The sequence below is a fragment of the Oryzias latipes genome, assembly GCF_053564925.1.
Source record: "Oryzias latipes strain Hd-rR chromosome 1 unlocalized genomic scaffold, Olatipes_Hd-rR_3.1 chr1_Y".
NCBI lineage: Eukaryota > Metazoa > Chordata > Actinopteri > Beloniformes > Adrianichthyidae > Oryzias > Oryzias latipes.
Window position 1 is genome coordinate 2,089,805 of NW_027616335.1, and position 23,230 is coordinate 2,113,034.

At 39.2% G+C, this 23,230-nt stretch overlaps 1 protein-coding gene and 1 long non-coding RNA gene across 4 annotated transcripts in view; one reads left to right on the forward strand and one right to left on the reverse strand.

Moving 5' to 3' along the window:
- The window catches only part of LOC101175296 (lipopolysaccharide-responsive and beige-like anchor protein), a 174,521-nt gene that overhangs the window by 138,431 nt on the left and 12,860 nt on the right, over positions 1 to 23,230 (forward strand). For 2 of the 3 annotated variants that reach the window (XM_078943356.1, XM_023957676.2), the window contains 4 exons: positions 11,547 to 11,714; positions 17,295 to 17,384; positions 20,810 to 21,002; positions 22,961 to 23,020. In XM_078943356.1, coding sequence (XP_078799482.1) covers positions 11,547 to 11,714; positions 17,295 to 17,384; positions 20,810 to 21,002; positions 22,961 to 23,020 — 511 coding nt within the window. The remainder of the gene's footprint in view (positions 1 to 11,546; positions 11,715 to 17,294; positions 17,385 to 20,809; positions 21,003 to 22,960; positions 23,021 to 23,230) is intronic. The other variant, XM_023957677.2, reaches the window with a different exon arrangement.
- Positions 9,159 to 9,914, reverse strand: LOC144990454 (uncharacterized). Its single transcript, XR_013654445.1, has 2 exons — positions 9,611 to 9,914; positions 9,159 to 9,511 (listed from the first exon to the last, which is right to left on the reverse strand). It is a non-coding gene; the product is annotated as an uncharacterized LOC144990454 (long non-coding RNA).

Below are 23,230 nucleotides of genomic sequence, written 5' to 3' on the forward strand. Positions count from 1 at the left end.
TGTCAGTTTGAGCTGGAAATTTTTGGGTGATGCATTCAAAGCAAGCTTTTTTTCAAGCTGAAGAACTGTTTATTTAAAGGAAATTTAAATGGGTTGGGGGATGTTTTTATGCGACTGTAACTGACTTTATGTGACAAAGCTTTGAAAAAGGCTAACCCCTGCAGATTTTTTTTTAACTTGCAAACCGTATTTCTTTCATATTTATTTAAAACAAAGGAATATTTGGAGCCAACATTAGTTTATTACATTATATTTTAGGTAGATTCTTTTTTCATTGTCACCACATCTGTCATAATTGCAATATTTTCGTTGGGAATTGTTTTGTTTAATATTGACCTTTGCATTAATTTTTGAACTCTTATTTTGTAAAAAGCATTTTTTTTTATTTATTTTTTTATTTTGTAGTTTTTTTATATTTTCAGTTTCTGAAATATAATATATATAAACAATTTCACAGACTTAAAAACCTTCAAAATACTACTGATGAAAAGTGTCTTTCCATCTTGATTTCAAAATAAAACATCAGTTTAGTATTTGGGGAAAGTGGTTTCAAAGAACTTGGAATGCCAGTTTATGTTTCTGAAGATTTCAGTTATTCCTTATACAAGCTAGAAATGTACAAGAATATGTTTTTTCCTCTTAAAAAAATCCACATGAACTGATTTTTATTATATACCCTAAAAATAATAAAAAACATTTAAAATGCAGTCTGTTTGTTCCACCAGCTCCAGGGATGCATGTTTAGTGCAGGCCTGCCTGTTTTGTTCCTCTCTGTTCCCTTCCTTTGTAGCTAACATACAGCAGAACCAGTTTGAACAGAATCAGGAGCTTTGCACACATTTCCACCACTTGCAGCTCATTCTGATAAAATTTCAGTCTGCACCCCTCCTTCTCTGCATTGTACAAATTGGGATATTGATCCAGAGAGTAGCCAGTCTCATCAGGCAGCTGTTATTTGTATCTTTTCTCTCACGGAGACTCACAACGCTTTATTGGCCTTTTGCAATTTATTTCTCCCTCCACATTTATTAGTCAAACTGAGATTATTTCAGTATGGCAATTAGTGGTGACAAATGACGTCCTTGAAAACCTTTGTAGTAGCATTTCTGATTAGTTAACATCATGTGTATGATTTCCAGTTTATCATAGTTATTTTAACACATAAAGGGACTGGCTAGAAGAGTGGTGAGGATCAAACACCCGCTGCAAATAGGTTTGGGGAAGGTTGTGTGGGTGGACAGGGCTCCAGTCATGACAGATAGTTGACATTAGAGGGTGTCAGCTGGCAACTGTGGTGCTGTTGTGAGAGAGATGAGCATGGTGGAGAGACGAGAGCAGGAGTGGAGGAGTTAATGGACTGTTTGGCTCTCTTTAGCAATTCTGCTGCTAATGGCCTCCCAACACTCTGCTTTGCTGCAGGAGAGGATGCAGACACACTGTGATGCACACGCACTAAGAAGCACACACATGCCGGCTGTCTCCACTCTGGTTCTAAGCCTAAAATGATTAACAGCTAATTAGGGATCAATCTGGAGAGGCCATTAAAAAGCTCTTTCTGTAAAGGATTGCATTGTCATGCCAAATGTCAGCTTATTTTTGTTGTTGCTGGGTTAGGTCTGCACGGTTGGTTATTTAAAAGAAGAAAAAGAAAAAACATCACAAAGAAGGCAAACATTACATCAAGCTGTAGCTTTGTGCGTCTTGCTCTGTTGGTCGAAAGGCCGAACTCGATCACTGAAATTTAGCAAGAAGTTGGTTGCTTGGCAACCCATTTCTCACTTCTCACCAAAAATTAAGCTGCTGTATTTCACAACTACAAGCTTCACTGTGAACCTTCACGTTTTGACACAAGCGTGCATCTCCACCATGCTCAAATATCTGCAACAAATTTAACGGTGGTTTGAAAAAGGCCCACTCCCTTCATCCCAGGTCCATCACACACACATCTGTGGAGCAGCACTTAGCGCACTGCAGAGATCAGCGGCTGCCTGTTGTCTTTACCACGAGGTCGAAGGAGAGGTTAAGAACTTGATTCCTCCTACAGCAGATCACAACGATTCTCAGTGAACTGTCAGCCCCGCTGACATTCCTTTCTAGATGATCACATGCCACTTCTGAGGCCCCTTTGTCGTTAATGTGAGAACTAATGATAGTGCGTGATCATGTGGTGTGAACGCACATCAGTGTTTACCTGTGCTGTCATATTATGGAGTTTTTTTATTTAACCTTCTAAACTTTTAAAATCCAGCTGTTAAAATTACATTTCTGCAGATTAAAAAAAAAAAGAAATCTGGTCATGTTTTTACATCAAACTTCAATTCATCTGGTCAAACACTATCACTAAACTGTAACCCGACAGTGGTCCCTTGCTGCACTTTAGTTCACGTTTGGTTCCTCTCAGTCATCTGTGCTCCTGGAGAGCTGCTGACAGATCTACCAGCCACACACATTGGAGAGACTGGCAGCACATTGGTTTTGGCCTTCTTCTCGCTTTAAAGCCCACCACAGTTGACTCAGAACTCTTTATGGAGACATAAGCTAAACTCTCCTCACGGAAAGATGGAGACCTTTTTTGCGTTTGAGGGGCAAAGGCAGTTGAGTGATGGTCAGAAGCTGATTCTGAGTGGGCGGATCACATGTCCAAAACAGATGGTCCCAATGGCTTTTCTAAATTCTGTTGGTACTGTCATTGAGAAAAATATGAGGTACAAATGTGGTTAGATTGTCTGGTTAACATTTGTTTTTTATAATTATACCACATCATGATGCTACATCTGCAGGCCTCTATCCTCTAAAGGTCTCACTCAGAGCATAAGATTGACCTGCTGACATAAAAAGCACATCAGATGTCCACATCAATGTGGAAAACAAAATCAATAGTCTCTATTTTCAGGAGTTGACAGTGAATCAAAGTGACCATAGGGACGTCTGCAATCACACTCATTGTATTTCACAATCAACACCAGGAATTGCATCTTCCCAAATATATATTAATATTTTCAAAGACAATTGTTGTAAAAATACGGATAAAGGTGACGGAATTGGAGAAAAAATAGATTTAAAAAAGAAATTCATGAATTTAAGGATGATACCAATACATCCTCTACCATTTATTAAATTACATGTTCTTGTCCTTAAGACATATTTGGGGGTGAATTTTGGACAACCTCGTCTCATTGTTTGATTTCATGTTTGCCATTGAAGTTGTGCATCAGCAATGGTGCGACCTGTTGACAGATAACTCATGAATCTTTAACCTTAGAGGAGTCTGATTGGATGTGCTATTAGGCCCGTTTGTCTCTTATCTTCATTAAGTTTATAAGTTTTCTTCTTCACACTCACAAAAAAACCCAATAAAAGTATGTTTTTTTTAAATGAGGAGAGGTTGGAACACATTTGGATGTACGGCCTCTGAAAGATTAAGATCAGTCATTCGGCTTGCAAGATGTTGGCCTGCGTCATGCAGGCTTATGTCTGACCTTACAGCTGTTACTGGGATGACCTCACAGTATTGCAGCATGCAGAGGTGTATCCACAGTGCTGCTAACAGACAAATGTCATATTAGTAGGAGATAAATCACCTTTACCCTTGAGCTAAATATATGAACGCCAACATGAAAGTCACCCTCTGAAGTTTGTCAGATTTATATGCTGACAGTCTTTGACGCTTACATAAGGAGCCTGTCTTTCCTGCTATGACATCAAGTTTTTTAACTTATTTCAGGTTTTTTTGCTGCTATACAAACACTAAAATAAGCAAACATTGTAACCAGTGCTTATGAAATGTAGGAAACTTTTTTATATAAGATATTTGACAGTAAATGCAGTAAGATACAAAACTATGTCCCACACACTCCTATTTCTGTTCCTGACCATCACACAAAGGTCACAGCAGTTTACTCCTCATTTCAATGCTCAGAAAGCCTTTGAGGCCTTCCCGTCTCCGTTGGAGCCAGCTTCCTCACCCTGATCTCCCAGCAGCCCCATAAGAACTCACGTGTGAGCTGAGGGAAACCACTACGAGCACTTATGTGCTTGAAAATGACTGAGTGAGTGAAAATCCTGCCGTCGTCTAGCCAGCTTGGGTTCATGTAACAAAACATAGGTTACCATGTTAGGCTAGCGCTAATCTATTCCCCTGGTGTCTCTGCTGAGAGCTTTGTTGTAGGATGGGAACTAGCATGCGGGATGGGGAGTGGGGCGGAGGGTGAATGAGGTTATCTGGCTAATGTCAGCCGGCGCTCACTGTAGGGGCATTGTCATGCATAGGGGCAGACATGTTTACTGTGTGCTCAATGTTTTACGAGCTATCCCCCTCCGCCTGCTCTTCTGCCTCTTCTCTCCCCCTACTTCTCTTCTTCAGTGACATAATGGAGAAGGCTAATGAGAGCCTGAGAAATGGAATGATCTACTGCTGCTGAAATACTCACTAATGTTACATCTTCCCCTTTCCCTTGTACTCCTCCAAGACTTTTTTTTTTACTTCTGCCAAAGTTTGCCGGGAAGCTCTTGTCCAGCTTCACCTTGGGATTTTTTTTCACTTTGCTCTTCAGACTGTCGAACGTTTGTATATATTTTTGATATCAGGCCAAGCTCATTAAAGTGTAGATGCATAGATAGCAGAACAATTCTTTTCTAATGCTCTTTGTCCTTTATTAATGGATCTTTTCAGGTTGAAGCATCCATGACTGCCTGTTTATTTAACACTGACTGATCTTTTGCTTAGATAATTGTGTTATGACACCAGGACAGGGTTTGCTGCCTAGTTTTGCCTTTTATAAATGTAAAAAAAAGTTGCCACCCCTCTACATTTGTCTAGTTAGCAGCAACTATGGTTATACCTGGTATAATTATGAATCAAAGACATTAACTTTATTTAAGAAAAAATGACTTGAAGAGTAACATTTCCATTCTAATATTGTCTTAAAGACTATATGTTAGAGGTATGCCTCTTTCTGGTCACAAAAAAATTCCTGTACATTAAATATTCTTAACTTTTAAAGTTTGACTTTGTTGGGGGTTATTCAAAACAGTCAAGTAAGGAATAAAGACTTAACCACTTTGAAAAAGTTTACAAAGAGAAATTTGAATTTTTAATATTTATTCCTACAGTGGGTGATATGGGAAAACTTTACAGAGATCTCCTAAATATTTCATCGCATATATTTTACATATGGCTTCAATTTGTATGTAAGTAATGTAAGCATGTAAGTAATGAGTATTTTTCTTTAAAGGGCTTTTTAAAATGTTGAGTAGAGGCTAATCAAATTAGTAGTCTACAAAATAAAGGTATTACACTTTCGTTAGATAAAGGCACTAGAGTTTATAACAATGTAAAAGTCAATGCTTCTTCATATTCTAAGGTTTGGAGCCAATAAACTGTTGAAGTGTTGAATTGATTCTAATTGTTAATAAGACAGTTTTGAAAAAAAATCCCTTCTCATCTAAACAGGTTTTTGTTTTGGCGATATTAACTGACTGGCAAAGGAGTTTGACTGTCATGTCTTTTTTGTTCACACTCCACATTCATTTCCTTTGCACACCAACTTTCCTTTGACAGTTGAGGTCATTTGTACATTTCAATCAATTTCAAATGTTTTTCCACTTGTCCCTCAAACTTCTCAGTGAGGTGAGTGTAGACTGGTCTCCTAGTTTTTTTTTTTGGTGAAGGTGGACAGCTGAATGTTAACTTTATATCAACATCACCATTCAACAGTTTTCTTTTCATAAAGGTCTTAATATATATAGCTGCATGTAAATGGAAAAACATAAAAAATAAATAGCCTTTTATTTTTTGGACTTCCAGTTGTTGTTTTTTAATAAGTAGTGTTTTTTTTCTGGAGATTTTACTGTTTTTATGAACAATAATTAAAATGTGCAAGATAAATTTAATTTACTTTGTTTTGAATTGGAGGCAGGACATTTTGTGATTTCTTATGCAGTTGTTGTTCAGCCTGTGGTGTCGGTTATGAGAGAAATGTCTCCAGATTGTGCTCACACGCTGTCATTTTAAAAACTCTGGAAGATCATCGTGCTCAGTAGGATGATGGGAAATAGTCAAATTAGATGGAGATTAGATTAAATGGTAATTTCTGATGCCTTTAAGATCACATATTAAAACAAAATCATATCAAAGTTGTGATCTATCTTATTAGTTGAGTAGGAAGGAGTCAATTTAAGAGTGCGTGAAGTGTTTTTTAGCCCCATAGTTGCTCTAAGGAGCCATTGCTCTTTACTTTCCTCGTCAGCTACATTCACACCACCCTCGGCAATGCACATTCAATGAAAATTCCATGTAAACGCATGTAAATGTGCGTTTCAGGCTACAATTCTCAAAACTTCCACGTTCACTCATAGCTACGCATATTTTTAAGATCATTTTCGGGCTCACAAAGTACAAAAAACACTGCCATAGGACATGTGTTGCAAGTTAAACCTGGTCGAACTTTGACCAATCAGGGCCTCTGATTTGGTAGTAGGTAGGTAGCCCCTACCTACTTGTCCAAGGTGAACAATGTAGGCTTAATGCGCGTTCAAGAACTCCCGTTTAGCTCGTTTTTTAATTGTATGTCACATGCCCAGTGTGTCTGTAGCTTTCCACAGTGAGGCACAGTAGAGTACAGTAGAGCTTGACATGTTTACTTGTTCTGATCTGTCATCATTAAAAGAATGTGTATATTTGTATATATATGTGTATTGGAACAACAGTTCTATAGAATGTAAGCATTTAGCTTCCATCACTGATGTACAAGAAATGGCTTCGCACATACACTTGCATTTTTCCTGTCATGCAAATAAGAGGATTGATTTGTTGAGTGATGTTTTAACGTCCTTACAGACAGCTCTCCTTAAGTCCTTAAAAGGGTTTTTTAGGGCCAGTGAGGGAAGGAGGAAAGTGTTCACTGTCACCTCGTTAAGAGTGAAGTGAAATTCAGCTCAGGTCCTGATCATAAAGCTAACCACTAACCACTACAAGGTAGAGAAATCTTCCTGATGGACGCAGTGCAGAACCTGTAAGCCTGGGAACATATTGTACATTTTCAGCAAATCGCCACAGATTTAGCTAAATCTCTAACACGCATGCAAAACTTGGCCTTTTTCAGATTAGACGCTCTCAGTTTGCTCCATAGAACTTCCACATCTCTGTTTAATGTCCGCCAGCTGGTTAATTGCAATCACTTGTGTGACATCTAAAATTGGGATAGCATGTCTTTAGACGCTAACTCGCTCTAAAGCAAAACACATTGACAGACAAGAAGTCAAACTGCCTTTCTTTCTGAGCATTTTGGGGTTTTCTTTATAGGCTTAAAGTCCACTCTGGAGTTACACACGTCCCACAAAGGAAAGAATGGAAGTAACCTGATAGCCACAAACAGATGAGGCTCCTTCGTTATGATACATTTTCATCGGAATTCACATTACAGACCGGTAAATCGGGATGCAGGCAAAATAAACATTGCGTTCTGTGTGAGTGTGTATACAGTTTTGTATATTTGAATGCATGTTGACTTTGAGGTGGAAAAGTGACTTGGATGAATGAATCACTTCTTGGCATCCCTCTCCTCATTGAAACTTAATCACAAGCATTCAACAACAGCCCACCACCACCACCATGCTTCAAATGTGCATTCTGTTAAACCTGTAACAGTAAAAATGTGGGTTTCCAGTGATTTGCATAAAGGCTTGCTAAATTATTCATTAATTATCAGAGTCCCCAGTGGGTGGAGAAGACACACACACTGGCTGGTAATTGGCACATCAATAATCCACCATCGTCTCCTGATATGCCACCAAATCCCACCTCTGGAATCTTCTATGTGTCCCAACCTTCTGCTCTGACATTTCCAAAGTTTGGTGCCACGTGAGGAAATGTTTCCACACCTGCTCACTTAACTATGAAACACAATTTGATTTGGTCCATAAATAATACCTGTATCCTACATTACTTTCTTTCCAGATGTAGAAAAAACAACTTTGAAACCATTATGTGTTTTGTTTTTTTTCCAATTAAAATATACAGGTTTGTGTTTCCTCACACATCCCCCAAAGAAAATATTAGGAATCATTCAAACTTTTGTCACAATGAAAAATGAAATAGCCAGGATTGCTCCACATGTAAGCCTCAAGCCGTCAAAGTCTTAACATGTACTGTCAATCCACAACTTTTTTTTTTTGTCTTTTTACATTACTAACCTTTGAATAATTTAATTGAAATTTTATCCTTTATCTACATGTTGTCAGTTTTTACAACAGCAAAAATGGCTATACAGTATACTCATCTACTATTTGAGTTCCAGTTTGTGTCCATTACGAAATAATTCATTAATTGTTAGATTACTATTTCAGTTTAAATCTTTACATGTTTTAGACAAAAAACAAAAAGTTATGATGTTTTTTTTGATTTATTAAAATACTTTTAGTCAAAATAATGCTAAAAATAATCCAAAATTGATATTAAATAAAAATGAAAGCAAACAGATTTTTACTTTGTTAATATCCTTAAAAGATAAAAAGTTTTTACAAATGACGTTCTGCCTAATTAGGCTTTAATGCTAACAGTTTTTGTTAATCTCGTCTGTACGACGGAGTTTTAGGGCCACGGTGAGGAAAAAAAATTCTGGCCAACATGACGAGATTAAAGTCGTCATGTCGACTTTAATCTCGTCATGACGAGAAAAAACTCGACACAAAGTTTCGAGAAAAAACTCGTCTTGTCGAGATAAAAGTCGAAATAAAGTTTCGAGATTAAAGTCGCAATGTTGCGCGACAGCAGTGAAGCTGAGTCTTTCAGGAATATTCAGTGTTATGGCTAATGTTAGTGAGCTAGTGGCTTTGTATTTAAGAGTTTACAACAGATTTTTATGGCCACCAAAAAAAAGTAATTTTATTAGGAGATAAAAACTCGTAAATTTACGGGAAAAAAGTCATAGATTAACAAGGAGAAAACCCCGAAGTTGTCTGTTTATCGGAGCCTAGCTTGAAGATGAAATATGTGGAGCCTTTTGTGAAGCTTTATTTCCGGATTATAGGTTTAAAACAAAGAGATTCTGAGCCTTCTGGCGACTCAAAATCAGATTATTGTCAGTGTAGCAGTCTTTCCGGAGTTCGGTGTCGGTAAAGCGGAGTTTCATCTGTAAAATAAGGAGCTCAGAGACACGTTTGGGTGTAGAGGATCGCTGCAGCCTTTATTCTCCTTTTCATTCACATAACCTGAAGTTCATCTGTCACATTACGTCATGAACCTGTCATCCTAACACCAATGCGGAAGAAAACAGTGTTACATACGCCCCCTCCTGCAGATGAAGCGACCCGTTTGATCATTAAAAAACAAAGATGAATGAAAATAGTCTGTTATATTAGCATTACAACGTTGAAAAAGGCAAAAAGTGCTTCTCCTCCTCAGATGGAAGCATCACACAAACGTAGAGATCTGGTCTTTGGTGGAGGAAGAAAGGATTCAAGTGGACAGATGCAGGGACACCGATGACGGCTTCATTGGGCTGCAGTGATCCTGCAAACCAACCATCAATAAATAAAACTTTAATAACTTGTAAATCAAACAAATGAGCTTCCAGACATCTGGGACGTTATCAATTAACATTCAGCTCACCTGTTAAACAAAGATTAGTCGGTCTGCTCTGCGGCTGCACGGCGTTCACCTGCTGCTCTGCGTGCTGCTCACTTCCACAATAATCTCGTAAATTAATGAGTTTTTTTCGCTCGCGCGCAACATTGCGACTTTAATCTCGAAACTTTATTTCGACTTTTATCTCGACAAGACGAGTTTTTTCTCGAAACTTTGTGTCGAGTTTTTTCTCGTCATGGCGAGATTAAAGTCGACATGACGACTTTAATCTCGCCACGTTGGCCAGATTTTTTTTTCCTCACCGTGGCCCTAAAACTCCGTCGTACGTCTGAAACCATATTTTTGGGATTTCTTTGTTCAATGATTAAATCGGACCCCTTCTATTGTCTCTTTTTGTAGAAATTTCAAGGTCCAAATTTAGTGTAAAGCCAAAAGCCTTTAAAATTCACCTCTGTGGTGTTGACATACTTCTATGTCATGTTTCAATTTTATGTTGAATGCCAAGGAGTGGAAGGATAAAGAGCATAGTTTGTGTTTTATAATTTCCTTTGAATTGTTTCAAGTCTTTAAAGCACTTTGTGTTACTAAATCAAAGTGCATTATAAATAAAGTTAGATTTGATTCACTTTAAACATCTTTAGTAGACTCAGGTCAGAGAGAACTGCCCAGGCTGAAATGAGGCAGAGGGTAACGGACCACCACTTAAAGGTGACACCGCATAAAGTCTCCATTCTGAATCTTTCTTTTTCTCACTGGTGGGCCTCTGGATGGAGAAGTGCAAAACCATGGCTGCCCTTTGTTTCTTCAAGCTGTTTGACAGTTGATTGCAGTGAATAATAAATGCCCATCACCCCCAGCTTTAGCTCTAGAAGCAAAAGAGCAAGAGCCTGTCGGGCCAATTCCACTGCATCATGAACCGATCCTTTCTCTCTTAGACCTACACACACATGCATTTTATTTACTCTGTTCTTTAGGAGGATATAAATAAAAAGGATTTTCCTCATTTTGAATTCATCAAGATCATGTGGATTGCTTTCTGATGTCTAGAAAAATGTTTTGTTTGCTTGGGTGACAAAAAGTCTCACATTTTCCTTTTTTACTTTTAAAGCCAACATGTTTTCTTTTCTTATCATCAAGTAAACACTTTAATTGTTGGGACTCTCATAGGTTTTAATCATGCGCTTTATGATAGCACAGAAGCTGCAGGAAAACCCTCATCACACCTGAGCTGCACATTTTCCTGTCACCCCGACCCTCCTACTTGACTGAAAGTTGTAATTAAGCGAATGGGGAGGAATTGGATGCAAAATGACCTGTCAGAAAGTCGCATTTAAGTGAATTATGAACTGGTATCTGCAGTAAAAAATTTAAATGATATAAATTGCCATTTAAGTGCAGCACAGGCTAATGTTTTGTCACAAATTAATGTGACACAAGGCAGCAATGACAATCAAGGGCTGCCTCATTCTAATTTGGTCGTGTTTAGAGGGCTTTTGTGAGCCGACAGCTTTACACAAATTAACACAATTGCCTGTTTTTATGAGGAAGCCATAAATGTTTTTTTCCCTTCTCTTTTTTGCTTGCTAATGAGGAGAGAAAACGGCTTGTGTCTCAGTGTTATGGCGGCACAGAGCTGTCTGCAAAAGATCAGCACTGCGCTCTTATTGGCTCGCACCCAACAAAGAAATAAAGACACAAGCTGTGATGACTCTCTAATGATCAACTCCCGTTTTGATGCTCCCCTATGATCAGATGTGGAAGGACTGAACTTTGATTGTTCTTCTGTCACACGGGCAGTTAGGAGCTCCCTCTGAGGACTTTCTCTTGGAAGGGGGGAATTAGTGCTAACTGCTGCACAATAATGGGATGGGGGGAATGTTTGGGGAGCAGCATTTGGTTGGAGTATGGTGCTACATCTGTTGGCATCTTTAATGCTCATGAAGCTCTCCTCCTTTCACAGGCCCTGGAGAGCGAATTTGTGTCCTGCCAGCTTCACCAGTGGATCGATCTGATTTTCGGTTACAAGCAGCAGGGACCGGAGGCCACCAGAGCCCTCAATGTTTATTATTATGTGACGTATGAAGGGGCCGTCAACCTCAGCTCCATCAATGACCCCATGCTGAGAGAGGTGAGGCTGCCACACAACAACGCATCCACACAATCTACCTTTGATTTGACTCATGCTTAGTGAGGGTGATACCGTGTTAAGATAAATACACTTTAGTTCCCTAAAACGGATGGTTAGTCCGACTATAATATAAAAGCTTCTACCCATATCTGGGTTTTATTTTGGTGCCATTATCTGTGCTCAGTTGCTTGTAGAACGGCACAAGGGAGTTAAGCTAACCGTCTGCTGGCAGGTATTGCTGAGCAAAGCCTTTCCCTGGTGTGATGCCTTTCAAAAGCATTCTGTTCCACTTTAACGCCTTAAACACTCCTCCATGACTTTCATTCATTATTCATCTCTAGCACTTTGAAATGTGCCGCACACAAGCTACTCTGGCCTGCCCGAAAGCAACAACCACGAAAAACAAAGCAGTGAAAAGAAAAAACACTGCTCCCTTCGCTCTCAGCCAAACAGCGGCCTGACAACTTCACCAATCTGCTGTAAGAGGCAGCATGGCCAGCAGCAAGGCCAATTGACCCAGCTCCCGCCTGCCTGTCTGACATCTGCGTTTTAGTACCAGCAGGGGCTGTGCTCTGTTTTTATTATTCTTTGTAACAGACTTTCCCAATTTAATACATAGGGGGTTTTAAAAATATATATATATTTTCTTCTATTCTTTTTATATGCTAAAATTAGCAAAAAGTAAAAACGGCAGTCAAATTTTCACCAAATTATACAAGATTGTTTAAATATACAAAAAATGATCAAGAAAATTGTTTAAAAAAAATAAAGCAGTATTTTATGTTTCATTGAGATCAGATGAAGTAGGAAGAATGAAAGGCTGGGTGAGATGGGTGTGCAGAATGTGTGGAGTGTCTGCACGCCCTCTTTGTCTCTGCTGGATTGCTGCCCTTCATGCTCAGTGACTGGAGCGCCATGGGCACCGGGGGTAGATCGTTGATTTATCACCTCATTCACCCTAATTCCCATCCAGATGTGCTTTGGCCTTTATCCACACGCACTCGCATACACAGCCGCACACATGCAGATTGATTATACGGGCTCACCGGTCATTTCCACGCTCAGCCCATTACCCATTCCTCTGGTTAATGCACAAACAGACACACACACACAAAAGCACACATACACTAGAGGATTGGATCTGTGGTGCTCCACTATTTCTGCCAAACTCCCTCAGTGTCAGTGGGTCTGATTAATTGACCAGCATGAAGGAAGCCTTAGACGGCAGGTGCACTAGATTTTAGGGTTGGGAGAATGGCATCATTTACCTTCATGTGTGTGACTGCTGGAATGGACACTTTTGATACACACAATGTATGCTCTTTAACTTCTTTTTATATGTTGATGTGTTGAGTTACATTTACACCGCTGTCACAAGCAGCCACTTCCAATGAATAGTCTGTAAACAAACGTAGATGCACGTGTACTCAGAACTCTCTCATTCACCTGTGACTACACAAGTTTCTACAACCATTTTTGGGCAGCAATTGAATGAGTGTTGCAAACTTTATCCAGTTCGAAATTGAACCAACCAGGGCCTTGGATTTGGTAGTGACGGATGGATGACATCCCCTGTACGGCACATAGGTGCCAACCCTTTAAAAATTGATCATGAAGGAGAAATTAATAATTCCCGTTTGTGCCCAACCAGAATGATATGCCTCCAAGTCTTTCATGTATCGAAACAGAGCTGTAAAAGAAAAGGCCCGGAGCAAAATTCAGGAGATTTGCAGTGTGAACACCATGGGCTAAACGTGTGTTATAGAATGCACGTTTACATGCACTGTGTAAACGTAGCATTAATCAAATAAGCCTTTTTTTTTTAGTTTCTGTTCTCAAAAACATGAGTGCCTTTCTCTGTTTGTTTTCCAGCTAATCACTGCAGTTCTAGCATGAAACGCATTGGCAGTTTCTTTGAAAACAGGAGCTGAGGCAGAGTATGCGTAAAGTATCAAAGCTTTAGAGCTTGTACCGCTGTCTGAAGATGAAAAGAGGCTTGTTGATTTCTCTTTCCGTTTTGAGTACTCTGACTCTGGTATGCTGCTTGTCAGCCCCTTGAAATACTCTCACTTTGAGCTCCTAAATTAGTTAAATAAACAAAAGCAGTGTTGCCCCCGTGAGCTAATCTAAGGCTCTCAACTGTGTTTGTACGGAAGGAATAGTGCCCCGTCTGTGCAGAAGGAGGAAGCAGGGTTTCAGGCCTGGGTATCATCAAATGTGGGCACTGGGGAGGGGGGGGTCTTTAGAGCTTTGAGACTGAGGGGTTTTGGTTTAGAGTGTCCCAAGAGTCTGTCATTATTGAGTGACAACTGTTTCAGCCTCAGCTGTAGCCTGGACCAGGTTAGGCCACATTAAGACAAGCCCCAGGGCAGCTTGTGTCAGGCGGATGGTTCGCAGATGTGTATTTGTGTGCGTGTTTTTTTGGCCAAAGACTGGGTTAGACGGTTTTGTGTTTTTGTTTTACTCCATGTGTGTTGAAGCTCTGCTTTCTGGCAGAAGCATATTCCGCCAACCTTGACCGTCTCATACACAGAATTGAGTGGTTTGTATGCCTGATATATAAACATGTGCATGCATGCAAGCATGTGTGTGCGCTCATAAGCATAAATGCCCTCACTTGTGTTTCTGTGTGTATATTCTGGTTCGGAGGGAAAGTGTGGAATATCTCAACACAGATTAGTGACTGCTGTGGATACCACTGCCTTGTTTTCAAACCCATGATTGCTTCCTGTCCTGCTAGCACGCCCCCCACCCCCCAACACACGCCTCACCACACTCCCACTGCCTCTTCGAGCACAGTGTATGGTGCAGATTAATTTGTGCGTTTGATGGCGAGCCTTCGTGCACATCTGCCGCACGTCTTTGCATACGAAACGAAACGCGATCTGACTCTGCTTCCCCCCTCCAAACAATTATGGAAAATCTTGCAGCCTCCCGAGCCTCCGACAAAATCCAGAACCCCGTTTGAATTGTGCGACGTTTGCGTAATTCGGCAGAAGAGGGAGAAGTGTGCCCATCTGAGGGAACCTGCTCAGACCCTTTGCCAACAAAAGCTGTGTTGGCTTGTTTTCTTTGGCAGGAACAACCTGACCCCTGCTGCATCCCCAATCAGGGAAAGTCTGTGGAAAATCTTAGATAACATTATTTAATTTGAATCCACAGTGAATTAGTCAGATATTTTTCTTTGCTAATAAAGGTAGTTTCATATGTCATCTGAATGGTCTGTGTCCCCATTCATGAATTCAATTTAGACAAATTAAAATGAGACAAAAACAGTGTTAAAATCACTTTTATAGTCTTTGTTTTCTTTTATTTAAATATTGAGCATCAAAAGTCCCATTAGAGTTTCACCTCTTCCATATTTCTTGTTTTAATTCTATTCATTGAGTCTTTGTTGTGTGGCTGATCTGCATAAAAGGCGAATGTTTTACACGGAGATCCATCTTGTCAAGTGTCTGAGTAAATCAAAGGGCATGCTGGGTTGTTTGAGCAGAGGGCATCTCTGCCATTTAAATGTATAGAATTCAGAAAACCCTCATCAGACACGGGCCGATGCCTCGGAAACGGATTGGCCTTGCGGATGGCCCCTCATATAATCATCTGAACATTGCATTGGCATATAGGGATAGGACATGCTGACCTAGACTCAGCCACTTTCTGGTGTTCCGCAGCCTCGTAAATGTCAGATTTGAACTTAATGAAGATGGGTCGAGTGCCTTTGAGGAGTCTCCTCTACACGTTAGCCTAAGCAAAATACTCTGCCCCTGTATTCAGAGACGCATGGCACTTTGACCTTGTGTGATGCTCTCAATGTAACTGAGGATGAGGTGGAAAATGTGAAGACTTCTTGCTATGTTTAAGGGCGGAGTCCTGTGTTGGGTGTCTATGTTGAATCTATTTGATAAATAAAGTTTTAAATAGTCTTTCAGTCCAGAGTATCAATTTAAGTGCTTTGAGTGTATAAAAACTAAAAACATAACAGTTATGCCCTAACTAACACGTATTCTATTCAGTCATTAGTATTTTTTGGGGTAAATGCAACATTATTTAATAGAATGTATTTTTCCTATTTGTTACTACTCAAGTTTAGAGATTAGGAACTATTGAAAATGTCAAGTGTCTTTTATTTATTTTTCTGCAGTTATTGAGAAATGAAGCCAAAGTGGAAATGTTTAGTTGTAACACACCACCTTAAAAAACAAAAAACAAATGTAGAATTAGATGTTAAAAACAGGACTGAGGTATGGCTGTGGTCCAAACCTGATCATTAAAAAACTGCACTCATTCTAAGGGAAATTCACACTTTGTCCCAATGAAGGAGTGCAAGCTTTACAAAGCGTAATTATAAATACCTCCTCACCAGAGTGTATAATTTGTTTATAATTGACAAGCACCACATTTGAGCTTTTTTCTTTACCACTACACCATAAGAACCAGAGGCCTTTATTCCTGAAACCAAGCAAAATATGTCAAAATATAGTTTGGTTTTCTGATTTAACCACCTGATGAAGTCCTCTGATAAAAAGCTGAAATCACACTTCTCCATGTCTCTCTGGTTAGTTCCAGACAATGCTTTTGAACTGACTTATTTCCCAACTTTTCTTTTCTCATGGAAATAGCATATGCAGGCCTCAAACATGACCTCATTCTTCGGCTGCGCCAAGTCGGCCTCTGAAAGCTCTCGCCTGAATCACACAAGTGGTCAGCGGCGTAAAGCCCGCCGATGAGCACACCAGTGCCCTGATTACTCTGCCGCAATGCTCTTCTGGTCACGTTGTGTCTCCCAGACCCCTTTTAAAAACTAAAGATAAATATCTCCTCGTTATTGCCAACTTCCTGTCACATGTATCTGTTCATTTCACACATTTCTGGTATTATAATGCTTTTATATGAAAAACAGAAATGTATCAAATAAAAAAAGGAAGAAAAAAAAGATCTAAAAGTGACACATTTACATTTTATTCATGACCTGTTTTAGAATTTGTGTGGAAAGCAAGATAAACCTAAATATCAACACTGACATTTCTGCTCAGAGCTAAAGTTTTTCCTCTTCCTTCTAAATGTTTGCAGTCACATTGCTTTCATATTGACAGTCGGGTGATGCAAGGCCTGGTTTACCCACACTGCGGTCGCGTCCCTCCCCACGCTGCTTTTCCTGACAGTGAGCTCTGTGATGATGTCCAGAGGCCGTGCAGCTGGCGTCTGCTCTGACATTTATGGTCCTATAGCTCTTCATTAACACCACCTAAGCAAGCAAAGCAGCGTGGCCGGCCTTTCTCCCAATCTGTGGGGATAAATTGTTGGTTGTGTGTAAATGCGTATGAACAGGGGGCAGTGAAAAGCTGTCTGGCATGTCCCTTTTTTATTTTAATTTATTTGTCACCTTTACAGAATATTTTGAGATATCTCGAGTTTTTTTTTTTTTTTTTTTTGAAAAAGACCATTATTTTTTTTAATTTCTTATGAAGTTGTTGCTAAAATACAACACAAGTGGTTGAACTGATTTGGGAAGAATGAATTTGGTGCTGCAGCTTATTTGAATGCAAACTTGTCTCTGATGTTTTGTTTTATTCTTTTCAGGCAGTGGAATCCCAGATCAGGAGCTTTGGACAAACTCCTTGCCAATTACTGATTGAGCCCCACCCACCCCGAAGCTCTGCCATGCAAGTGGTGAGTGGTGCACAAATTTAACACTGAAAGAACCCAAAGATAACCCATGTACGTTTCTTGACATAATCTTTGTTCCACTGTGGGAAAATACAGTCTCTGATTCGAAAGCATCCCCTCTTGCGTCATTAGCAAGGTGTGGATGAAAAGGCGAACTAACACCGGGGTATTGGAGTTGCATTTGTGTTCAGTAAAAGGTTTTCCTGGGGAGATCTGGGTCTGAGACGGATTTTCCACCTGAGCTAGAAACAGAGGAGTTCGGCAAAAGAGAGCAATGAGCGGCGCTTCTGAAGTGATGGGCCTTTAAGGGCCAGAGAGTGCAGTCAGAGTGCCTGCTTGTGATGGACCGGGGTCCCGAGAGTCCTTATTAGCGTGGTGTCCCTGCGGCGCTGACAGCTGGCTGTGCTACACCATCCAGCATGCACACACAAACTCGAGGCCATTGCTTTGAATCTGCTGCCTAACAGAACCACAGAGTTCCTGTGAATATTTTCCTTTTTTTCTTTTTCTTTTTACTCCACGGCATATTCTCTAGCTTTGAAAAACCGCCTTTTTTTTTCTCTTCGCTTCTGCTTTTAAGGGATCTTTGTTTCCACTTTCTCTCTTTCTTCCCTCATGCGAGAGCGTTGTCAGTGTGTCGGCATCTCCCCATGCTGGTGGTAATGATACTGTCAGTGTTTCTGGTTAGCTGTCGGACACACCGGATTTACTCAGATCTATTCCTGATGTTAAACACTGATGTTCCTCTTCTTTACACGCAAGCAGGGAAAGGGCTTGCTGTTCAGGCTGCTTAGTACAAACACTTGGAAAATGATTTCAAAACCTGTCTAAGCAGAGGAAACAATATGAAAGGTCATTGTTAATGCTTTTTATGTCTGTATTTCAGGAGATTTTCCCCTTTCCTCCAGTAAAATATATCCATAAATCTTGAAACTGTTGTCACCTGATAAAGAGCCTAATAAGCAAGCTAACCAACATCATATTGATTACATTTTTGTATTTCACATCCACATTGCATTGTTTTTTAATTAATACAAGTGATTCTAGTAATGGGGCTGTGACTAAATCCTGGGCTGTGTGAGAGTAAAAGCTGACTGGATATAAAGCCACACTGCTGAAAATCCTAATGAAAACACATTCTGACTGGTTAAGGTGTTACAAATGTTCAGTGTTCCAAACTTTATTGGACCAGTCATGTTTCTGTTTCCAAAAAAGAAAGCATTGAATAAAATCCAAATTGAATGTAAACACCTTTTAAGAGTTGATGCTGTAGTTTAAATAGGAAAAAATATTAAAGCACAAAGAGTGTAAATCATTGTAAGTCTAATTATTGACCTCCTGAGTGTCAAAGCTTCTCTGGCTGGTTGCGAACCACACAGTTTGCAAATATGTAAATAGTTTAGCCTGCTTTTCAGCACTTCTGACCCACAATGTCACACAAAACAAAATGCAGCGAGAAAATAAAATGCAACAAAAACATGCATGCTGAAGGAAAGGGAACAAAAACAGAAAGGGGCTTTTAAAACTTGCATTCTCTAACAACCATGTAAATTCTTTTTTCTTTAAAACAATCACAGATCTTCAAACAAGAGCTCAGCTATCTGTTTAGCTTTTCCCTATTTGTATAACTCATGCTAATAACAAAAATAAAAATAAAATAATTTTTTTTTTTTTTTTTTTTTTTTTTTTTTTTTCACTATCTGGACTGAAAACACTATCTGTTTTGTGTGCATGTTGACATGTGGACATTTTTGCGGCTAGCAGGTGTGTTGATAATATTTGAGTGTGTGTGAACAGGCCCCGCCCTTTTTGTACTACATTTGAACCGTACCGTAACGATGAACAACCAGTAAACCTGTCTGCTCTATGCTGCTTCATGGTCTTACCCCCCTTCCCCTCCTATTATCACCCTCCTACCCCCCCCCCCCTCTCTCTAACGTCCCTCTCTCTTCTTCCCCTCTTTCCTTTTCCGTCCGGTCCAACACCAAAGATTTTCAAATATGATTGAAATTAATAAATTTTGGCCTCAATTACAAAAGGGGTTTATTCAGACATACCTTTGGTTTGTCTGAAGATGAATAACCCCTCTTGTTAAAATAAAATATGTCCAACACAAGAGGCCCTCAGCTCTCATCTGTTTGCCTAGCTGTTGGACAGGACAAGTTAAAAAAAAAAAAAAAAAAAAAAAAAAATTTTTCTTTTTTTATCTCCCCACATTTGAGGTTGATCTTCCACACTGACTTCCCCTGTTCTTCTTGGCTTGTCTCTTGGTGTTTACTCAGTAATTTACTGTCATCTCTAATCCACTAAAAGACAAACTTAAAACCATTTCTAGCTGGTTTTCATGCATTTATTTAGCTCCTGCTTCCATTTTTGCAAGTTGCATCATTTATCTTCCAGTAGTTACTGACACCTATGACCATTCACGGCCTGGTAACTTGAGCCCTACTTCTACAGCATGTTTATCACATGTTCTAATTGGTAAAGGAGCTGGCAGCTTTTGAGCTTCTGTCACTTACCTTAGCCTTCAGTTTTTGGGAATTTCCTTTAAAGAAGTGTAGCGTTTCAAAAAAGAATTCATGATGGAAACCTCAGATAACATCAGATTTGTCAACAATCTGGTATTTTTTCCCATGATTCCTTTGGATACACTCACAGATGTTCAGATGACTCTAGTTGTATCTAATAAAACATTTCGCTTCATCTTCCAAGAGTATTGTTTTATTTAGCTCAAAATAATTTGGAACATTTAATCATTTTGCAAGAAAATGTAACATTTCCTTAGTTTGCTTTTAGTCAACTTTTGTCTCATCCTTTTTTGAGCCGTGAACTCGCAATTTTTTCTATGCTATGAAAAAGTAAAAAAGTATATATATATATATATATATATATATATATATATATATATATATATATATATATATATATATATATATATATATATACTTTTTTACTTTTTTTTTTTCTATGTGATGTCTTGGAGCACAGCAAAGATTTACTGTTGCTATTATATTGTCCAGTCAAACCTGTACTAGAGTAACAGTGCAATCTTTCAAAGATTTACACCACATCCTAGTCAAAGGCTGTACATTTATACCATCTGTTTGCACCAAGGGGCAGAATCCTTTTTAATTAGTCACTCTTTTACATCAAAACTCTCTTCAAAAAAATGTTTTTTCACCTTTTTTGTTTTGTTCTCGTTAACATATTTTAACCATTTCTGTCAAAATGAAAACTTTTTCCTCCTTTGGCAGCTAACTTGCGTCTATGCTTCTAACTTTCTGTGCTTCTGTGTATTCTCTTTCCCCCCTTTTTCTCTTACTTTTATCTGTTTGTTGCACCTACCTGGGGCTTTTACCTTCAATTTTTTTGCTCTTTGGTTGCCATTCTCCCCCCTCCTTTGTCTTGTTGTCCATCCCCTGAAATAGTATCTTCTCCTGCAGACTCCACTGATGTTCACGGAGCAGATGCAGCAAGATGTTATCATGGTGCTGAAGTTCCCATCCAATTCCCCTGTCACATACGTAGCAGCCAACACGCAGCCGGGTCTCACTTCGGCTGCCATCATCACCGTCACTGCCAACCGCCTCTTTGCCGTCAACAAATGGCACGGCTTGACAGGTGAGGCTCGTGTCCTCTCACACTTTGGATTTTCTGCCTTTACTCATTTGAATGAAAAAATCAGCTAAACAAAGACTTGATGCCACTTTGTGTCCTTTTTTTATGTTTAAATAATTTCTCTATTGAATCTTTCCTCAAATAAAAATGAATATAAAACATTTTATATTAGGATTGCCCTGTGTCTTCACTAATGAATAGAAAGTAATTTGTGAGACAGCGGACTCCATCTACCAGGCCGCAATATCAAATGTGACATATGTAGCATCCAGGATTAGGTCTCATGTCTACCTCCATCCTCCAACCGGTCACTTCAAAAGCCTTATTTACCATGTGTCCATCCTACCCCAGGAGAAGCCTTCATTTAGGTTTTCTCCTGGAGTAAGATGATGAAGACTGATTGGCCTTCAGTAAAAACATAAACCTATGAGTTCAATAGACCAGACGTCTTGAGTCAATTAGGCTCGTGAGCTGATGTGACGAACAATAAACATGCAGTTAATTGCTGTGGGTTAATTTGGTAAATCAGTGTGCAAATTCAATCCTTGTAATGCAGACTGAAAGATATGCGGGTATCTTTTTCCCTTTTTGATCCACTTTAAAAAAAAAAAAAAATTTAAGTCAGTCTAATGAATCCAATATTTGCTAATTGACATAAATGACACATATAGTAGGTCTCCATTCACACCAATTTCCAAATGTCCAACTCTACAGCATAAAAAAAAAACACGTAAAGCCCGAAAAGTAAAAACGTACTTTACCTCTCTTGCTAGATTTGATGCCTTGTGATTTTGTTTTACATTAGATTTTGAATTGCACGTAAAGGCAGATCGGATCTTCCAATGGACAAGTCCCTTTTCTTTAGAGCAACCCCATGTTTATTAATGAACTGTTAAGATACTTTGTCTATTTTTCAGATTTTCAGAAAGGTCAGACTTCTTTTCTGGCAACGACGGCATCAATCAGAGTTGGTTGAAAACAAAGAAAACTAGCTCTTAAGTTTATTTACTTTAAAATATATATATATTAGCTTTTTATCTAAGTGAGAAATTATAATGGTATTATTTAAGTGTAGCAATAGAGAATACAGTGTTTCCTCATTTATCGCGGGTAATAAATAGCCCACGATGGCTTAAATCTGCTAAGTAAGATTGCAGATGTTTCAAGGCTATAAAATTCCTCACTACACACTTTCTACACTTTCATCAGAGAGACACGAACATTTTCACACTTTTCTGATGTTTAATCTCTCAAAGCTCAAACCTTTGTGGGCAAATAAAGTTCAAACTTTTATAGAAACAAAGAAACCTTTGTGATAACAAAAATCTGATGCAATCAAAGATTAATATAAAGTGGCAAACTTGCATTCTGTACAGGAGACAAGGCACGGAGGATCTTAATAGACAGGATCTACAGCCAGTCAGGGCACAGAACACGGTGCACTATTACAAAGAAAAACAAAGAAGAATATCGCTATATAGTGAGGGAACGCTGTAATCCATGATAGACTGGATTAACTGCAATTCAGCAGTCATAGCTTCCTGAATGACTCACATGCAGGTGTTTTTATTTGCTCCGTTTTACATTTTTGCACCATAAAGGAAGTTTCGTGAAAAAGTGATCAAAGATATTAAAAGAATAATTTGTGAAAAGGATATCATATTGCAGTTTTCCTTAAAAGACAAAAAAGCATGAAAAAACACTGCAGCTTTGGATTGGTTGTTCTGTCAAGTCGCGATAAGAACATTTGGAGTTGTTAACCGAATTCCGTGGAGTAAAAGACACATTTAGTCTGAAAAAACGGATCGAGTAGAGCATATGGAAGGAGTCTCTGTCCGGTGGGTCATAGCGTGACCTTCTGCTTCCAGTTTTTACTATGTTATAATGACCTCAAACACAGAGCCTACTTTACAGGGCCTTTCAATTCCAATATTAATCCAATCTGTCTTCCTCCATGTCAGGTCATCAGAGCTCTGCAGAGCAGCAGTACCAACTTCCTGTGGAAATTGACCCTCTGATAGGTATGCCACTGTTTATGACTGTTAAAGAACACTTGAGTGTGAGCTTATGTATGCATGAAATGAGATTTTGTGCAGATTTGTGTACGAGTCACGCCGGCTTCTTAGTGACTCATGGCGGGGTAGCTCGGTGTCCCTGGACAGTAGATTAGAGTTGTTCCTCAGCCTCTGCCCCAGTTCACTCGTCATGATATAGGCCCTGCTCTCACACTA